The sequence below is a fragment of the Pogona vitticeps genome, chromosome 1 (assembly GCF_051106095.1).
Source record: "Pogona vitticeps strain Pit_001003342236 chromosome 1, PviZW2.1, whole genome shotgun sequence".
NCBI classification, from domain to species: domain Eukaryota; kingdom Metazoa; phylum Chordata; class Lepidosauria; order Squamata; family Agamidae; genus Pogona; species Pogona vitticeps.
In genome coordinates this window covers 353489072-353509884 of record NC_135783.1, presented here as the reverse complement: position 1 = coordinate 353509884, position 20813 = coordinate 353489072, and the positions used below count along the sequence as shown (strand labels likewise).

Here is a 20813-nt window from a genome sequence, read left to right as displayed (position 1 = left end):
CCTCAGCCTGCTGGACAAGGATCTCTTCAAGTTGGGAGAGGCCGTGATGCACCGCCTGCCTCCAGGCTGAACGCTCAGATGTCAGGGTTTCCCATCTCTTGAGGTCCATAAAAGAGTATGGAATGAGTTAAGTCAGGGTAAACACTGTGCCCTATTTAGAGAGCTGCAGAGAATATGAGAAGGACGTTACCCATCCATTGACCATACTTTGCAGGAGGAACTTCACCAGATCAACACAACATCAGTGGACATTTCCAGGCTTCCTCTGTCATAAACCAGCCTCCACTGAGCTGCTGGATAACTTGGTGGTTTTGGTCTCCAGCTGAGGAGCCAGAGGTTCAGAGTTCGATTCCCCCACTGGGCTTCCTTGACAGGAATGGTGCTTGATGATACAAAGGGTCCCTTCCAGCTCTGCAATTCGAGGATGAGGATGAGGATTTGGTAAGGATCAGACGACATTTGAGCTTCTGTAAGAAAATGCTTTAGTCCTCTTCAAGGAATGAAACGTTTATCTATTTCAGGATCTGTTCTCAAATTATCTCAGAGTGCAGGACACGCAACAAAGGGCTCAAGTTACAGAGAGCCAGATTTCGGTTGAATACCAGGAAAAACTCCCTGTTAGAGGAATATGACAACGGGACCCATGACCTCGGGAGGTGATGAACGCTCCAATGCTGGAGGCCTTCAAGAGAAAATTGGACAACTATCTGTCAGATCTGCTTTGATCTGTATTCCTGGATCGAACGGGGCGCTGGACTCGATGGCCTTAGAGGTCCCTTCCAACTTCATGATTCTCTGATTCTACGATCCAGAGAGGGGGCATCAAGAAGATGAGGAAGGCCAAGCCAGAGGAAAGCTGAAACTCTACACAATCCTCCCTGGTCGGACCATCCAGTTCCAGACTGGGAAGTGGTTTGGCCAGACTCACAGTGAGGACCACCAAGGCAGACAATAATTTCATCTGTTTGGTTGGCATTGAGCAGGAATGTTGCAATGTCTCGTGGTGTGTATGTGTGTTGTGTGAACAAAAAAAGCTGTGAAGCAGGACTGTTGATGAGGTAGAGCCTTTCAGATATTATAGGACGGCAATCTCCACCATCCATCTAAGGCTGATGGGAGTTAGAGTTACAATTAGGATATTCCTTGTATTTTTCTGGACTGCCACAACACAGGATTAATAACACACAGCAGCACATCATAACCCAGTGCTTCTTGACCTTGGGTCTCCAGATGATCTTGGACTACAACTCCCGGAAGGCTGTGCTTTGGAGAGTTTTAGTCCAAAAACATCTGGGGACCCAACGTTGGGAACTGCTGGCATAACTTGCATGGCAACGATAAGAACCACTCCCTGGTTGATGAGTCACAGAACTAAAGGTAAAGGGGATCTATGGAGCTAACCAGAGGTCTGGCCCTCTCTCCTTTCAGAGGACAAAGGCAGGGGATCCTTGCCCCAAAATTCACATACCATGAGCAACACACGGGGAAAAGGTTCCATGGTGGGAAGGACATCGAGGCATCACCAGGAAGGATGGGAAAAGCCCAGAGAGCATTATTTTTTTTAAAAAACACCCCATCCAGGGTGCAGTGGAGGTCAGGAACATCTCAGAGAACCTTGGTTGAATTCTTCAAAGATGGTGGAAGCAAGCGAATAACACAACAACTTTAGTGACTATAACAGGCTGCCCACAAACCAGAGCTGAACTAAAAAACTCTCGATTCCCACTGCGGACGCTGGACATGGGATTGGAAAGGGACGGCCAAGTAGGTACAAGAACAGAGGCAAGTTCCCATCCCAGCCAGCAGCCTGTACTCTCCAGTAGAGATCAAGGAAGAGGTACGAGTCCCCCTTTATTTAGCACTGGTGAGGCCTCCTCTAGAGTCCTGCATCCATTTCCGGGCACCACCTTTCAAGAAGGATGCCAGCACACTGGAACAAGCTCAGAGGAGGTCAACAAGGGTAATCAGGGATCTGAAAACAGAGCCCTGTGAGGAAAGACTGAAAGATTTGATCATGTTCGGTGTGAAGAAAAAAAGACTGAGGGGTGATCAGATAGCACTTTTCAGAGACTCGAAAGGCTGTCACTCAGAGGAGGGGGCAGGATCTGTTCTTGATCATCCCAGAGTGTAGGACACGCAACCATGGGCTCAAGTGACAGGAAGAATTCAGATTCAAGCTGAATATCAGGGAAAAAAATTTCTTAACTGTTAGAGGAGTATGGCAATGAAATCAATGACCTTGAGAGGTGGTCAGGGCTCCAGCGCTGGAAGCCTTCAAGGCAAACTTAGACAATCCCCTGGCTTGCAGAGATCCTCGCATCGCAGCTGTGGTCTCCCTCTGGGGTGATTTCCCTGCACTAATTCTCCATACAGGAGATATTTCTGAATCCGACCATCAGCCATTCTCACGACATACCCAAGACAACACAGACATTGCTGTTTCAGTCATGTACACCCGCATAGTTTTACTAATAAATCTCTAAACACTACAATACTTTAGGAGATGCAATTCAACCTTTTAGAATCGGGGGGGGGGGATATTAAGATAGGAAAGTACCAAATGTGGATATCATTGGGATAACGACGGAGCTGTCTGGCAAACCTCAGAAACCGCACATTTTGCCCCAGGGCATGGAGCTGCCAACCCCCTCCACTACGTGCTTTGCATCTCACAGCAAAGAGACTCCACCATTACTCAACACCCACAGCTCTACAGAAACACACACCGCTTCCACGTGTATCCTTTCAAAATGGTTCTTTTCCAGAAGAACTCTCCAGGAGGAAATAAACAACCCACAGCATAAAGAGTCAGGGCTTAAGAAAACATAAATATAGTTCTGTCCAGAGAGCGATCAATTGGACAAAATGGAGGTGATAAACGCATAACCATCACAAACACATGCCATCGCCCTCAAAGCCAGAACGGCTCGGCTTCAAGCCTTGCTCTCTTTTATCCATCAAGGCCGCTATGAAATCTTTACCTCGTCGCAGCCATCATCCCCAGGAAGACAGGACGTCTGGGCCTCATCCTCATTCAGGGGCTCAATCACTGTCACCTCAGCAAACTCCTCCACGGATGTTTGAAATTCAGGCAAGGACCGCCGGCCGTAGCGCTTCCCGCCCTTGATGTATTTGGGTTGGGCTTCCGGGGAAGAATCTGCAGAGGAGAGACGGAAGCCAAGAGATTAGAAGTAAGAAGGAGAGTAAATCAATTTTGTTGCATTCACACCCCTTTGTTATAGCTAGAGGGGTGTGAATGCCATCCTCTTTCATTCGGTCACAATTATTCATTTTACAAATTGCAACAGATTCCTTCTGAGCCCATTTTTAGCTTGGCTGCAAACTGATTTGTACCCAAATATTTTAAAGCTTTTGTATAAATTTGCATTTGTCCAAGCAGTTAAAAAAAAACCCCTGCCCAGAACATGGGTTTAATCCCAGGTAGCTGGCTCGAGGTTCATTCTGCCTTCCATTCTTTCAAGGTCAGGAAACTGAATACCCAGCTTGCTGGAGAGGTGGAGACAATGTGCAGCCTGTGTAATAGAACTGTAAACCACCCTGCATGGAAGCACTCAGGCCAGAAAGCAAGCCACAGCGGCTGGTGGTGGCTCCAGTTCCAGGTGTGTTGTGGATCCATGCTGGGTTTTTATTTTTACCTTATGGGAATTTTACATGCTGCTGAACACTATTCCCAAAACAGGTTCAGAACTCTGGATAACTCCCATAAAGACAACTAAAACGTAAAGTACATTCACTGCATTGCCAAAATTGGAGTCCTCGGCTGCCCCAGCAAGCAAGCACACACACACAGAAACACATGGAGGCAACACATTCATTCAAATACTGCCTCACCTTCACGCTATTCCTCCCTCCCTTCCTCTCTCCCTTCCACTCTCTTTTCCTTCCTTCCTTCCGTCCGTCCGTCCTTCCGTCCGTCCTTCCGTCCTTCCTTCCTTCCTCCCGTCCTCCCTCCCTCCCTCCCTCCCTCCCTTCCTTCCTCCCTCCCTCCCATCCATCCATCCATCCATCCATCCATCCATCCATCCATCCATCCATCCATCCATCCATCCATCCATCCATCCATCCATCCACTTTCCTGTTCCAGTTTGGTCACAGAGCCGGGCAGTTGACTTCTTCACCCGTGTATTCTCTCTTTCTCTCTCCCACACCTCTGCACACAAACACACACAACCCCCCCCCCCAATACGATGAAGTTCGGAATTTGCAAGCCAATCTGCATCATTTCTAGTGCTGCAGGGGCCAAACGGTCCAATGGATACTTCTGGGGATACCAGGGAGACCTTAGCTTCCCTTCTCCACCCACAATCCCTAAATCTCAAGAAGCTGGCAAGGAACGTTAAAACCTGCCCGTCGCCGCCAGCTGCGGTGTACGTGCAAAGTGCACAGCGTATGCGTGTCCAAAGCTGCCGACACAGAATGCTTGTTCTCCGGGGTAACAAGGCTGTGATCCCTGCTCTCACAGAACAGTAGACTTGGCTGTTCAAATTATAACTCAAGAAATGCCCGGTCCCACAATTTTAAAAAAGGAATTGTGCTGAACATTTTTAAGACAGAGGGTCTTCTCTTGGCGCACGCCGTGACTGGGAGCTGATCTTCAAGGCAAGGATGAACTGGTAGCTTTTGGGTTTGATGTATTAAAAGTTCTGGCAAGGATTTTTTTTTTTAAATCCAGGAAAAAACCCCAGCAAGGATTCAAAAGCAAGAGACCAGAATCTATCCCAGGTACCTATTAGAATGCAGGGAGAGGCTGGACGTAATGTCTCCTGTGTCATCTGCCGTCTATATAAACTCCATCTTGGAGCTTGTTAGCGGAAATGTATTCTGCAGCTTAGCTATGCAATGAATTATAAAATACACAGGACTGGGAACTCTTTGATATTCCCCCCCCCCCTTCCCTTCATTTCCCTTGGACTTAACCTCCCCCCGCCACAATCCATGCATATTGCAAACCCTGGGGAGCACACCCAGGCGCGTGTGTTTGAACAAGGCAATTTTAACAAGGTTTCCTGCAGCTGGGAGCCTGGACATGAAAGCCATCCGATGAAGTGCACAGATAGGGAAAATCAGAAACGAGACAGGGCTGATTAAATAAGAACCAGAAGAACAAAAGGGAACCTTATCATCGCCATTAAAGCTGGGCCTGCTGGCAATCGCCAGCCGGCAGCCCCTCTCTGGCATGTTAGCTCTTCTAGTGGATTGGCTCATTTCCCTGCCTTGCCTTGGAGTGAGGGGCTTGCTCCGGGAATCTGGAATCGGGAGTTTATTCTAAAGTAGAAAGAAGCAACCCTTCTGAGGGGTTGGAGGGTTGGAGGGGGGTTGAACTGAATGGGCCCCAGATCTGCAGAGAAAGATTAGAACAGAACCGTAGAGCACCGCCGGCTGGAGGGATTCTGGGAGTTGTAGGCTGAAAAAAACAATGGTTCCTGGCTGTTGTTACCTTGAATCGTGGTCTTTTATTGATGTAATCTGCCTGGGGTCCTTTCAGACAAATGAATAAATGACTTCAGTGTTTACTGGGAAAAATCGTAAGTTTGCAAAAATGGCCAGATGGGCTAGAACTGCTTTTCCAACTGATAACATTTTTAAAACAGCCCCAAAGCCCAAAGTTATTGTATTGGTCAGACTTTGGGTCACCCTATCTATGGTTTGAATTGTGGTGCTGGAGGAGACTCTTGAGAGTCTCCTGGACTGCAAGGAGAACAAACCTATCCATCTTGAAGGAAATCAACTCTGAGTGTTCACTGGAAGGACAGATCCTGAAGCTGAGGCTACAATCCTTTGGCCATATCATGAGAAGAGAAGACTCCCTGGAAAAGACCCTGATGTTGGGAAAGTGTGAGGGCAAGAGGAGAAGGGGACGACAAAGGATGAGATGGTTGGACAGGGTCATTGAAGTGACCAACATGAATTTGACCCAACTCCGGGAGGCAGTGGAAGACAGGAGGGCCTGGCGTGCTCTGGTCCATGGGGTCACGAAGAGTCGAACACGACGTAACAACTAAACAGCAACAAACAACAATATTAAATCACTCGTTTAGAAATCTCTGCTGAAAAGCAGTGCAAGGAGCAGCCTTAAAAGGATAGATCCAGCACTGCCTTATTCCAGTGAAGTCTATATACACTGAGATGGCTTGAACAGACCAAAGATTTCAGAGACAAACATGTTTCTTCCAGGAGGGAACTCTGGAAAGCATCACCACCAAGAAGATCCTGTCACGTGCACACACTACTCCTGGGCAAGCAAAGTAGTTTCCCTTCCAGAGACATCAGTCCTGTTGCTGATTGCATTCTGCTTCCACTGGAAGAAGAAGAAAGACGAGCCGCGAGGATGCCTAGAATGCACGGTCCCCGTAGCCTGTACATGTTCATGCAATCTCTGGTCCTTACAAGCATGCTGTGAAAGGTCAAGGTTGCGTCTGCAGTTGCAGGAGCCTCCAACTTGACTTTGCTTTGAAACGAAAGCACAGGCAAAGCAGGAAAAAGCTGGCCTTCGTTTGTTGAGGCCAGCGGCATATTCCCCTTGACTTCGTTGGCAGCTCCGGGAGGGAGTGGAAGACAGGAGGGCCTGGCATGCTCTGGTCCATGGGGTCACAAAGAGTCAGACACAACTAAACGACTAAACAACAAACGACAAACGACATAAACCAACAAATGGTTTGTGTCTGGTATATGGGCATGCTATTAATTACATCTGCACCATCCAGCCGTCTGTTTATTTTTCCAGTAGCAGCTCATGAGATTGTTCATTTTTGGTTTATACGTTGTACTCTTTCTGCTGCTAGTGCTCACAGAGATCCCTATAATCCCTGTGTCCAAATAGACTTCTAAGTCGTTTTGCTTTTGTTCAAAGGAAGGAAGGAAGGCTCATAAAAGTGTCAGGAGCTTGAACCTTGCTCATAAGGTGGCCATTTTTTAATGCTGCCGCCACCCATGAAGGAGCTAGAAAGTGCCAGGATGTGTTACTAGAATCCAATATCATCCACACTCTTGTATTTCTGAATCGCCATGTATGGGTGTGAAAGCTGGACAGTGAAGAATGTGAATAGGGGAGGGGAAATGATTTGTTTGAAATGTGAGGCTGGAGGAGAGCTTTGTAGGGACTGTGGACTGCCGGAAAAATGAACAAGTGAGTCCTAGATCAAATCCAACCCCAACGATCTCTGGAGGCAAAAATACTGATCCTGAGGATGTCCTACTTTGGGCGCATCATGAAGGGCAACAGATTCTCTGGACAAGGCAATCATGCTGGGAAAGTTATAAAGGCAGCAGGAAAAGAGGAGGACCAGATACAGGATGGGCTGACTCCTTAATGGAAACCACAGGCTTGAGTCTGCACGAGTGGCTCAGGGCTGGTGAGGGGAAGGACATTTTTGAAGATGGCTCATTCATAGCCTCTCCAAAAAGTCAAGAGGTGACTTGACAGCACATGACAGGAACAAAAAAAGAACAATCTAGCTTGCATAAAAGTGCATTTGCTGCATCATATGTATGGGTGCAAAATGGTCAATGACTTTTATTCTGTATACAAAGCTAGAAGCAGGCAATATATGTGCCTTGGCTAATGTCCAGGGGCTGCTCATGTCAAAGACCACACTCTGCTTGAAGGTCCTTCTCTTTCCATAAGGCCCCTCAAGCAGAGGACACCCTTCCGAAACAGAACTGCCTTCCAAATGCCCTTCACATAGGAAACTGGCCTTTGTAAAAGAGGCCCCACGCCCCACGCCCCCTCGCTTCTCAATGTCACTTGAAATCCACATCTTACAGACAGGAGTCTCAAATCGCAGGAAGGTCTGGAAAAGGGAGGAGGAAAGAAGAACGAATGCATGGGAGAAAATTATTATTTCCATAGAACCCTCTGTTTCTGCCCCAAGGGGTGTGGGGGGGGAGAGGCGATTTAAGACACAAGCCCCCTCCCACGGCAGGACCTTACAAAGTAACTGTAAAGGTCATCCAAAGGCCAGGAGGTCAGACGCCTTTGGCTACTAGAATCCATCAGCCGGACCTCAGCCGAGATCCCTGAATACAGAGCGGGCTTCGCTCAAGTGCACAGAATCAGCCTTCAATGGGCGGAAAGCTGCGCACCCCCCCTCCACCTACACTGCTCATCTGGCCACCAGCCATCGCCAGAGGCTATCCTCTATTATGAATTGGCATCAGGAGCTAAGCACACACACACTCCCCCCTTCCAGCACAATATATATCTATATCTCCACCTATTGACTTTCTGAACCCATCGCTCACTCGGACCGGAGGCTGGGAAGGACGAGCCGGGAGTTGCTTTTGATGTCCAAGCTAGTGAAATATTTACACTCGCCTGGCAGCTCTGAGAGGCTTGGCAGGGTATTCTGCTGATTCTATTTTAAAAATTCATCAAAGAACTCGACCTTCTAGTGCCAAAAGATAAGAAAGGACAACACATGTTTGTTTGTGTGTGGTTTTTTTAATGAACCATTCCATTATTCTCAATACCATCACACCGTGCTTGTGAACATCAATGCTCGCTTATTATCTCTAGCCCCTAAGAGCGATAATGGTGCACTGGGAAGCCGTTCTGGCTCCGGCCAGCTTGCAAATCATGATGAGGGAACTTTTGCACTCCCACCGGTTCCATTTTGTTGCCCGTAAAAAACGAGAGGACAAGAATTGTCTTAACCCCCCCCCCCTTTTTTTAACTGAAAACCCCTTCGTCTTCCCAACAGGATTGTGGTGGCGATTGACAGTTCCTATCATCACTGCCCTCAAAAGGAGATTTTAAAAATGCAGAAAAAGGGATCAGTCCATATCCACAAATTAGGAGCAGGTCTTTTTGCAAAGCTGGAGGAGACTCTTGAGAGTCCCCTGGACTGCGAAGAAAACAAACCTATCCATTTTGATGGAAATCAACCCGGAGTGCTCACTGGAAGGGCAGATCCTGAAGATGAGGCTCCAATACTTTGGCCATCTCATGAGAAGACTTCCTGGAAAAGACCCTGATGTTGGGAAAGTGTGAAGGTAAGAGGAGAAGGGGATGACAGAGGACGAAATGGATGGACAGGGTCATCGAAGCGACCAACATGAATTTGACCCAACTCCGGGAGGTGGCGGAAGACAGGAGGGCCTGGCGTGCTCTGGTCCATGGGGTCACGAAGAGTCAGACACAACTTAACAACAACAATGGCTTGTCACTGCTCCAAAAACTCTTTGCAAAATAACAGTGATCGCTTGCAACAGTATCAGGGAAACAGGGAAGTTTTGAGACAGAGGTAGGCCATAGGTCCCTTGACTCAGAACGTCCCGAAGATCTGATCTTGTGAGCTCTAGCTGTCAGTCTCTCCAAAAGAATCTATATAGTCCAGAACTGGTCGTGGATTCAGTGGCAGGTGAGCAAAACTAGATCTGAGGATGCAGGGGGACACAGCCACCCGCCCACATTAGCTGCCACGCCTTATCCAGACCCTCCATCAACATCTCAGCAGGGTTTGGTCTTCCCTTCGACTGCCTGGAGATGCCAATGACTGGGCACGGGACCTTGAGGAGGCCCGCCACATGCTCAGCCTACTGGCTCTTCTCCCTTTGTGCCATTGACATCATGGTTCTCCAACTGGGGTTCACAGATGTTCTGGCTCTCCATTTCCCAGAAGCCTCTTCACCGCCGGCTCTGCTAGCCAGGATTTCTGGGAGTTACTGTCCAAGAACCTCTGGGGACCCCAGTTTGAGAACCGATGCTCTACACTACCTACCCGAGGGTCTTCCATCCTCACCGGGAGAGATCCTACAGACAGAACCTGTTTTGGCCTATGAAGCAGGATCCCGGCCACTTGGAGACCCACCCGTTTGTCAACCTGGGAAAACCCTGCCAGGATTTTAGACGCTGGCTTGCAAACCACAAGGTAGTCAATGACATCCCCAGGCAATTTCCTTTGCCTTCCACCTCTACTCAAAAGTAAAGTGTTTTGCGTGTCCAAACGTGATACTCTAACACGAAATAGAACACTGGCGATGTGATTATGGGGAAAAAATGTATTTAATCCATTAGCCACTCTGCGACTCCCATAATCTTCTAAAAGCATTATATAATCTAGCTCTCTGTAAATACAGGTCCTAATTATGGCTGATGCTGTACGCCACAATGATGTGACGGTGCCTCCACCGTTAGGGAGCTCTGGACCCCCCCCCCCCTTGACTGTTAGAGTGGAGCGAAGATAAATGGAAGGTGGAGAGGAACTGCAGCACATCTTAGTGTGAGCCCTTTCAAAGGGGAACAGGGCTGGGCCAGAGGCTCACTGATGTTCTTTCTGGCATCTCCCTTTTATTTTATTTTTCCTGGCTGAGGATTGCATGAAGAAGAATCCCTTAGGAATCGTGCCCCATGGGCCGTATCTTTCAGCCTTTATACTCCCCTTCATGTATTTACTATTCATGCTGGAAGGGGCGACACACGGTTACAAGAGAGCGTGGGAATGCTCTGCCTCTGCCTCTAGGAACATCTGTTAAACAAAGGGACAGACGTGGGCTAGAGGTGAGCCGACAGGGCAGGCCTCTTTTGTCAGTAGAGGCCTCCTTGTGAGCAGGAGTCCGTGGCCAAAATAAGGTTGAGACTGGCTGCGCTAAACGCGGTGTCCCCCAACCTTGGGCCTCCAGATGTTCTTGGACTACAACTCCCATAAGTCTTCGCCACCACCTAGGTGGCTAGGATTTCTGGGAGGTGAAGTCTAAGAACATCTGGAGGCCCAAGGTTGGGGACCACTGCTGAGGAATGATCTTCTCCATTGCAGGCCTGGATAACAGCTGGAAATAAAACTGTGGCCAAGACCCTCATGGTGCAGTGGTTCAACGGCAGTAGTGCAGCCAAAATTGTGTTCACAACCCAGGTTCAATCCGGTAGCCGGTTCAAGGTTCACTCAGCTTTCCATCCTTCTGAGGTCACTAAATTGGGTACCCAGCTTGCTGGCGGGGTGTGTTTGTGCAATGTGTAGCCTGCATAATTAAATAGTAAATTTTCCTCTCCATTTTTTGGCTTGCTTTAGTCTTTTTATGGATGGTTTTAACTTTATTGCCTTTTTTCGGACTGTAAACGGCCCAGAGTAGATTCGTCCAGGACGGCGGTATAAAAGCCAAATAAATAAGTAAACTAAAACAGTAAAGCCATATTGCTTTAAGCACGATGGGGCAGTATATAAGCAGCACCCTTTGATTTTCCTTTTTATTTGACCCCAACTTAGACACGTGCCTTGTGCCTCTTGCTGTGATGACTACTTATGGGTTGCCTTTGACGGCTCATCACTTTGCTACTGGATTTGCTTTGGCTTGTTCTCCTTCTGCTCTGCTGGACTTGGCCTTGTTTTGGCCCCGACAACGGGGATATGCCCTGCCCTGCCCTGCGGCCTGGTAGGACTCGATTCTGACCCCTGCTGTCTCTTGCCAGGGCCGTTTGGATTCTTCCGTTCCTGGACTGCTGAATTCTTTGGCCACTTGGGGTCCGAAATGACGGTTGAGCCGTTGGGCTCCTTTTGCCTGGAAACAGGATAACACGAGGGCAAAAGGACCTGTCTCCTTCTATGGCCTAGCATCTGACATTCGGACACATAACGTCTCCGATGCAAGAAGCAATAGATCGCCATTGCGAGCAGAGGCTGCTGACAGAAAAGCATCTCCCTTTGGCAGGGAACGGACCTCTGGGGGCCACTCGGACCTCCCTAGCATGCTCCAGCCTGTCTTCCCCAATTGCTGGAGGCAAGCACATCACCGGACAACTCACAGCTAACAATAGCCTTTAAAATTCACAACCGTCTTCGCAACCCGTTCCAGCAAATCCAATCCACTGATTGTGCACCATGCAGAAAATTAATTAATCTTTACCCTGCCTTTCTCCTTAAGAACGATCAAAGGTGGCTTACAAGATAATATTTCAAGCTTAAAACAGTAAGTCTACAAATAATGAAAAACAAACAAATAACCACACTCAAAGACAGGAAGCAAAAGCAAAACCAAAACACATTCCAAGCAGTAAGGCATGACCATCCGTTTAAAAATCCCATTTAGACAGTCAATCACTGAGGGAAAAGCTTGCCTTGAAGAGAAAGGTCTTTTTGCCTGCTTGGGGAATGATAGCAAAGATGGGGCCAGCCTGGCCTCCAGTGGGAGGGAGTTCCAGAGTCTAAAGGGGCAGCCACTGAGAAGGCTCTTTTTGTGTCCCCACCAAATGCACCTGTGAAGGTGGTGGGACCGAGATGAAAGCCTCTCCCGGTGATCTTAATACCCAGACAGGCTCATTGAGAGTCCCCGCTTGAATTCAAGCCGTTCCTTCTTTGGCCGCAAAGCCTGGAAGGACCACCTCGGAAGGGAAAACACCAACCCAGAAGGTATACTGCCAGGGGAATTGGGGGGGGGGGGTCTAGTCCAAAAAAAGCAGTTTTTCCAAGCTCTGATAAGCCACAATAAAAGGGAGAAGTGGACAAATTTGACACAAAATGGAGGAGGAAGAGATGCTCTCAGGCATGGCAGCCATCTTTTCTTCTAAAAAATTTTGCACGCCTCCTCCATCCCTCGGACCAGCGACCCGAAAAAGCTCCGAGCCTCAACCAGCAGGTGGTCTGAGCCAGGAAAGGTAGAAACGGATGGATAGAAACCAGTTCCGCCTCACTGGAGCCCCAGCCTCACAGCTGTCTGCTGCTACGTGGCTAGGACCATCCAGATGTTCTGGAGAGGAATTAAGCAGACAAGTTTGGGCTTGGAAGGCTAAGCCAATATCATACCCTTGAGCAGCTTACAAGAATTTTCAGCCGACACCCACACGCAGACGGCAGAAATCCTGGGTGTGGTTTGTTCCGAAACACAAGAAGCTCAGCTCTGTATTTGGAAGCAGCTGTTCTCACCCCCCACACCTGGCAGAGTACTTTGCTTTGTTTTGTGATTGGTCGCTGGAAGGTAAACAGGGACTTCACTCCTGCGCCTGATTGCTCATCTGCCCACTGGGAATACCAGTTTCTACATGTGAGCCAAACTTAATTGCACAGATACACAATTGTGTGATAAGAAACTGGCAGAGGACGACAGCATTCCCCCCCCCTTTCTCAGTCTGGCCCACAAAGAGTCTCCATCCACCCAATTATTTGGCTCAGTGTTCATTAGATGTTCATAAATAACCCAGAAAATACAGATTATTTGCAGACAGTGTCATTTGGAGGCCTCCATGGGCCCAAAACAAGCTCTGGTAAACCAATGCTATTGCCCAGTGCACATATATTTTATTAATATATTTGCTACATTTATATTCTGCATTTCCACTACAAATGATAAACTGGTTCTGGGTGGAAACGTGGTATTCCTACTCTCTGGAGTCCACCAGCAGCTTCTGCAATTTTTCTTAAAAATCAAAACTAGATATATTTTAAACAACAGAACACTTCTGGGACACTGCAAATCACAATAAGTAACTAATAATTTAAGACTGGAAGAGAAAGTGGATTAATATCATTTGAAATGATGGATTGGAGAATTCAGGCCCAAAGAAACAGGATGGGGTGGACCAACAACAGAGACACAAAGTGTCCTTAGTTTTCATCGTCAGCTTTTGCCAGGGACCTAAGATGTTCTGCACCCATTCATTCGGCTTTTCATTTAGTTTTTCTTAACAAACCCTCTGTCATCCTTCACGATTATGACACCCAAGGTAAGAAGTAGCCACAGGAAAAAATAAACAAAGACAAATGAAGCCATGCACTATATAGGTCTGTAGCAGAATCATATGCCAAATAAAAGGAGTAAGGGCATAAAAGATGAAAGATTTTACTCCATGATCACTGCAGATGGTGACAGCAGCCACGAAATTAAAAGACACCTGCTTCTTGGGAGGAAAGCGATGACAAACCTCGACAGCATCTTTAAAAGCAGAGACATCCCCTTGCTCACAAAGGTCCGCATAGTCAAAGCTATGGTTTTTCCTGCAGCGATGTATGGAAGTGAGAGCTGGACCACAAAGAAGGCTGACCGCCGAAGAATGGATGCTTTTGAATTGTGGTGCTGGAGGAGGCTCTTGAGAGTCCCCTGGACTGCAAGGAGATCAAATCTATCCATTTCGAAGGAAGTCAAACCTGACTGCTCACTAGAAGGACAGATCCTGACGCTGAGGCTCCAGTACTTTGGCCATCTCATGAGAAGAGAAGACTCCTTAGAAAAGACATTGATGTTAGGAAAGTGTGAAGGCAAGAGGAGAAGGGGACGACAGAGGACGGGATGGTTGGATAGGGTCATCGAAGCAACCAACATGACTTTGACCAAGCTCTGGGAGGCAGTGGAAGACAGGAGGGCCTGGCATGCTCTGGTCCATGGGGTCACTAAGAATTGGACACGACTTAATGACTCAACAACAACAACATAAAAAAGCCTGGCACTAAGAGAAGCCGAAAAAAGAGAGAGACGGACCCCGAGACCTTTCCTGTGATGCTCTCCAATGGTCCTTGTGACCGTGATAGGGAAGAAGGGGAGGAGAAGAATGAATCAGTGGCCTGGGGGATTAGACAGCCATCCGGAGCTTCACCTGCCCACGGGGGCTCCGTCTTCCACCCTTGCCAGCCACGAGGAACATCAGCTCCTGGTGGCTTCCGGGGTGGGGCCACAGCTGAGGCCCCAGCTGTAGCTGGTGCAATGTTTCCCCGACGTGGGGTCCCAGATCTTCTTGAACTAAAGCCCTCCAGTGCCATGGCCATTAGCAGGGCTTCCGGATTTCATAGTCCAAGAACGTGCCAGGCTTCAAAAGTGGGAACCAGTGAGTCACCTGTAACTGTGTTATAACTCAAAGCCCACCTGGACCTCTCAGTAAGAGCAGGGGGGGGGGGACATACTAGCACTCTCAGATACTTTGGGAGGGGATGTCAACCTTTCCAGAAAATTGGACACTTGCAATTTGGGTGTACGGATCGCCCACAAAGAGGTTTCTGGTGACTCGTCCTCTCTCTGGTCACCAGGGTGACCTGCTCATCTCATCTCTGCTTTCCCTTCATTCGCGCTGCAAATATTTCACCTTTTCTTTCTCTCTTGGCTTTAAAATTGAGAACCTCTTGGCTGTGCAGAGAGGAAGGAAGAGAAAGGAACAGATAACTCTGCATTTTGTGCTCCGCTAGTTCTTGTTTGCAAACGCCTCCTTCATTATTGACTTTGCGGTGAAAACATTTGTTTTGCGTGACTAACCCAGTCCGTTTTAAAGGATGTTCTCTGCAGGTCGAGCCGTGTTCATACCTGTAGCCCGGGAGACTGGGCTGAAGAAGACTTCGGCACCTAATCCCTTTCATTACACGCTGCTGTCCGGATGAATCGGATGGCTGGATCTTTAAAGCAAGCCGTTGGCTTCCTAAAGCACCCAACAACTTCAGACCTTTGTCTTTATGCCCGATTTTAAAACCGGCCACTTCTTCACAAGTAAGACAAGCGCCTGAAAAGGTCAAGGAAAATGAGGTCCTTTTTTTCCCTTCCTTTTACAGGCTAGGTGATCAGAAAGACGTGTGGTTGCTTGATTAATTAATTAATCTTCAGCCACCGATAAAACTGTCATATTTTGTCTACAGGGCTTAGCTGAAGCTGTGCCTTTTCTGGCAGGGTAGTGCTTCAGAGCGCAGCCGGTGCTAGATGCTACGGAGAAAAGGAGGCAGAAGGAGAAAGCAGCCGGAATGAAGAGTGATTAGAGAAATACAGTGGTGCCTCGCAGAACGAGCGCACCGTTTAACGATGAATTTGCATAGCGATCTAATTTTTTAGATCGCTAATGCGATCGCATTGCGATGTTCTGTATAGGCAAAACATCGCATTGCGATGATCGGTAAGCGTTTCGCTTACCGATCTTCGCATTGCGATGTTTTTTTAAACAGCTGAATGACGGTTCCAAAAAGGCCGCCGGGTGCCCAAAATGGCCACCGCAAGTGCTTTCGCGCCCTGCCCTCGCTTACCGAGGGCGCGAAAATGGTGCTATGGAGGAACATCGCTGAACGGTGAGTTTTGGAGCCATAGGAACGCATTAAACAAAGTTTAATGCGTTCCTATGGGTTTTTTCGATCCGTTTAGCAATGTTTTTGCATAGCGACGATTAATCTGGAACGGATTAACGTCGCTATGCGGGGCACCACTGTAGGGACAAACAGCCAAGTCCTGGTTAAGCCACTTTGCCCAGCCAACGCACCGAGGAAAGCGGGTCTTCACACCAGGTACAATTAATTGAAATATTTATTAAACTTTAACCCAAAGATCAGAGAGAATTTACAACTATCCCTTATTATTTCAAAAAGGAGGAAACATGACAATCCATGAAGAAAACGATCACATTCACGAAAATCAAACCTGTTGTGCCATCCAGAATTGTTGCCAGGCCTCTGAATAGAGGTAATCTCAATGTGGCTCTTTCATTCATTGCCCAGAAGAACATCAAGGTGCGTCCATGGCTGGACAGGACAACCCTATACAGGTCTACTCGCAAGTAAGCCTCACAGGCTTCGAGAGGACCTTCCTTCCAGGGAAGTATCTGAAAGGGCTCCATCTCCCCATGTGAGTCTTTCTGGATTTTTAAGAGCTCAGCGTGAGGTGGTTCTTCTCTCGGCCCCACCACGTTCATAGGTACACCCTGTGAGGGCACCAGAGGGGGCCTTTCTGGTGGCCGCTCCAGGACTGTGGAACTCCCTGCCAAGGGATAATGGATGACTCAACTTGCTACCGTTCTTCTGCTGACATTTATCTTCCAGCAGGCTTTCAGTAACCGAGCAGCCTATTTAGGAACATGATTTTCACGAGAGAGGAAGGATTTTTTCCCACCTTCGCTTTTTCTATGATGTACTTTAAAATGTTTTTAAATGGCTTAATTCAGTGGTTATTCTAACACGGCAATGCATTTTACTTAGCTTTAACATGATAATTAATTGTGTTTTAGTCAAATCACCTTTTTTTAAAGAAATCACCCTGCGTGCCTGTATCTGGGAGTAATATGCAGGAATAAATATGCACTAGGAACACTGCCTTAATTCCTTTTTCACCCCCAGAATGTCTGATCTCATCTTCTTCCTTTCTGTCCTGTTCTCCTACTGCCAAGTAGCCCATTCTGGCTGTCCTGCACGCTTTCATTCAGGCCAATTGACAAGCCAATGCTTGTTTTGACCTTCAGATATTTTGCAAAAAAAAAGTTCTGTGAAAAACAAGTTGTTTGGGGTAAAACAAGATGTCCTGTGTGGAAGTATGCATTTCAGACTCTCTCTCTCTCCTCTAACTCCATCGAAAGCGACACATTTTTAGGGACCCAAAGACAGCTTAAGGCTTCGGGCCAATTTTGCATTCATAAAGACTGACCACAGCTAGCAGGGTGCTAGAGAATAAGATCATCATCCCTTGAAAAGCAGGGTCTAGCCTACAGGGCTGTAGGAAGCTTGCCAGCACTTCTGAATCAAAGTTCCTATTTCATGCGTCAATCCAACTCATCACTGTTTAAGCAAATCATGGTTTAGGAAACCACAGTTCTGGCTTCCTAACAAACCAGACTTAGGCATGGCCCTTAGAACATCTGTCCCTGTGCATCCATTTTCTGTCTATGGTCACCAGCAGCCATGATTCTCTCAGGGGCCAGACAAGCAGCAACTGTGGCTTGATCGTGGTTTTCACGAACCCACCAGTGTCCCCCAAACCTTGTTGGCTTGCCAGGGACCATCCTCGGTTGCCAATGATGACATCATGCTGAGCCACGGCTGCCACTCATTTGCTGCCGCCATCTCAATCCAGCTTACAAACCCCCTCCGTCCCCACCCTGAACCGCAGGTGGGAGACGCAGGGGCCTTCCGGATCATGGCCGGGCCGCAGTCCCCACCAGCACTAGCCAGTGGCGGCTGGTAGAGACAAGCGGGATTCCAACGATGAACCAGAAAAAACCCACCCACCGGGCTGGTTTGTGGTTCGGTTCGTTGGACGTGGCTTTGGGGATCTCGCCTGCTGCCTCTGCAGATATGCCCGCCCGCCTGTCACACATCTTCAGGAGCAGCGGGCGATGCAGCTTCTATGCAAGGACCAGGGGAGGAGGTTGTAGTGGGACAGGGTTGGCCAGGTGGCAGAGAGCAGGAGCAGGTAGGTTCCTCGCCCTCCCCAGCATAAACCGGTAAGAATGAATCCCAAACCAGTTCATTTTTCTGGTGGTTCGTGGTTAGCCACAAACAATGAACCAGCCCGATTCGTTGTTCTTCTGGTTCGCATCCACCTCTAGGAGCCAGCATCGTGAGTGGTGAGGAATTATCTAGAACATGTGGCGTAGCAACATCTGGAGGGCCACATGTTCCCATTGTTGTCCTAGTCACCACTAAGTACTCAATGTCACAGCTGGGCTTATGGGGAGCGGAACGAGAGGATATAAAATAATAAATTCAGATTAACCACAGGGCCTCCTGGGAGAAGAGCCAGCCTGGGTGGCCTTGGGCCAGCTGCCCAACCCCAAGTTGCTTCCAGAAGAAGGGTCAACCACTTCTGAGTACTCTCTACCTAGAAAATACTGGAAAGGGCCGCCGTAAGTCAGAACTGACATGATTAGTATTATTATTATCAGAACAAGCAGATTTGACCTAGCAAACTGATCTCACCTACCACCAATCCCACAATCCACAGGACTGACCTTTGCCAATACATTTCTGCAATGAGGTCGCCATCGGCCGCCATTTTGAAGAGATGTTTAGTATGGAAAACCAAGAGGGTGGTACACCCCTGACATTTAGAACAGTCTTAGAAATAGATCTGAACCCAGTCAAGGTCTTCCCACCTCCTGGTTCCCCCCCCGAATCCACACGCCGGCTTACCTGGTTGCTGGAAGGAGTCTTCATTGGTGAGCGTACTGGACAGGATGAGGATAAGCGCGTCTCTAAACTGGTCAAAGTGGACCTATAAGGGGTAAGGAAAGGAAGGAAAGCCATTAGCTTTACAAAAAGTTTCCCCCTTTTCTGTATTTATTTCGCATGGCATTGCAGAATACAGCATTATTGCGTAAGACTTTGTAAAGACAATATAACAGAGGTATAAAATGTAACATTAAAAGAATAAATTCTATGAGATTTTTAAAACCCATCATTCATCGATATGGATCAACCCAGCCCATTAATGTTTCACCGGTTTCTGAAACAGAGGCATTGGACTCCAACTCACAAACAATGGTGTCCTAAGGAGTTGATTAGCCCTATGTCCAATAATGTCCCTGTGCCGGCACACGCCCTGTGCACCGATGTTCAACTCCATGCAGAGTCAGCACAAGGGTGACACCCAACGTACTCCGGGAATAACTGCACCAATCTCCCCTTTCTTAGCCACTGCAGCCTAATGAACATCTGGGCCACCATACCCAACTAGGCAGGCAACGGCACAACCTCCAAAGCTCCTCCATGGAGCAACAGGGATACGTTAGCACATTGGCACGACCAAAAAAAACACAAACCCCCAGCTTGTTGCAGCTGATTGTTCTAGCTAAAATACATGGGTAAAAAAAGAGTAGGACGGAGAAGAATCTAAGGGCTCAAATCCTAATTCCATACACCTGCAAGCATAATGCAAGTGCTGTAACTTCCGAGGTGAATTGCTGCACGCTACTAAGTCATCCTAGACATTATTTGTCATGTACCAAGTTGTGCAATCTCGTGTGGAAGAAATTAACCAGAATCATATAGGGCAACTTTACACGGTCCAGCCGTGATGATGTCACCAGCCACAGCCCACCTGTCAAGAATCAGAAGCTTCCCCTTCCCTTGAAACCCTCCACCAACATTCAAGTAATCCCCAGAGGTCTCCATCATCCTGGGGAAGCCTTTGGGGGCCACAGAACTGGGGAGGGATCTCTTTAATGCCCCCAAGTCACTGCAGACAGGATGGCATCATCACAGTTGAGCAACAATAGGATTCTAGGCATTCTGTCCAAGTTGACTTGCTAACATATAGCAATTCACTTCCCAAGGTTCTAACATTTTCAATCATCATCACCATCATGTGTCATCAATTCAATTCTGATTTATGTTGACCCTTTTCAGGGTTTTCCAGTTAGAGAATAAATGGAAGTGGTCCACCATTCACTTTGTCTGGGGAACCCTGGGACTGTGCAGCTTGCCCAAGGTTACATAGGCTGGCTTTTCTCTAAGGAAGCACAGTGGGGGAATCAAACTCCCAACCTCTGGCTCTGCAGCTAGAGACCTAAACCAATAAGATCTCCAACCAGCTTGTGTTCACATGACACAGGCCATACTCTACCCAGCCACAAGGACAGGTGATCACTGCACACAAAAGACCAGCTAACAACACCCATCAATCACAGTGACAGATCCTCTCTACCCCCCTTATCACAACAATACACCTACAACAAAAAAACACACTGATCACCATAATCACCCAATCCCCTTAAAAGGATGAAAAGCTGATCCCACAGCTATAAATACTCAACTATCCCACAAAACTGCATCAGAACACAGACAGAGTTCTGACTCCTGTCCTCTGAAGATGCTGCCCACAGAGACTGGCGAAACATTAGGGGGAAAAACCCTCCAGAACATGGCCAAACAGCACGAAAAACCTACAACAACCATCGGATCCTGGCCGTGAAAGCCTTCGGGAATACAGGCCATAGGATTTTTACTATTGGCTGAACAACCCGTGAGAGTCATTTGACGCAACAGAACATCAGAGCTCAGCATGGCTGTGGCCAAAATCAAAATAGCAATGACGCCAGTAAGAGAAGAACGAGAAGAAAATGAGGCTAAATCAGTTCTGAAGGTGTTGAAAGATCCTTTGTTGACTCCCTGTTAGCTTGTCTCTCTCCCCCCCCG

At 47.9% G+C, this 20813-nt stretch overlaps 1 protein-coding gene across 7 annotated transcripts in view; it reads right to left on the bottom strand.

Moving 5' to 3' along the window:
* The window catches only part of NIN (ninein), a 118894-nt gene that overhangs the window by 63004 nt on the left and 35077 nt on the right, over positions 1-20813 (bottom strand). For all 7 annotated transcript variants that reach the window (XR_013541007.1, XM_078384208.1, XM_072986911.2 and 4 more), the window contains exons 4-5: positions 18810-18891; positions 2982-3157 (exon numbers count right to left, since the gene is read on the bottom strand). Coding sequence is in view for 6 of the 7 variants with exons in the window: in XM_078384208.1 (XP_078240334.1) it covers positions 2982-3157; positions 18810-18891 (258 nt within the window). In the remaining variant the exon portion in view is untranslated. The remainder of the gene's footprint in view (positions 1-2981; positions 3158-18809; positions 18892-20813) is intronic.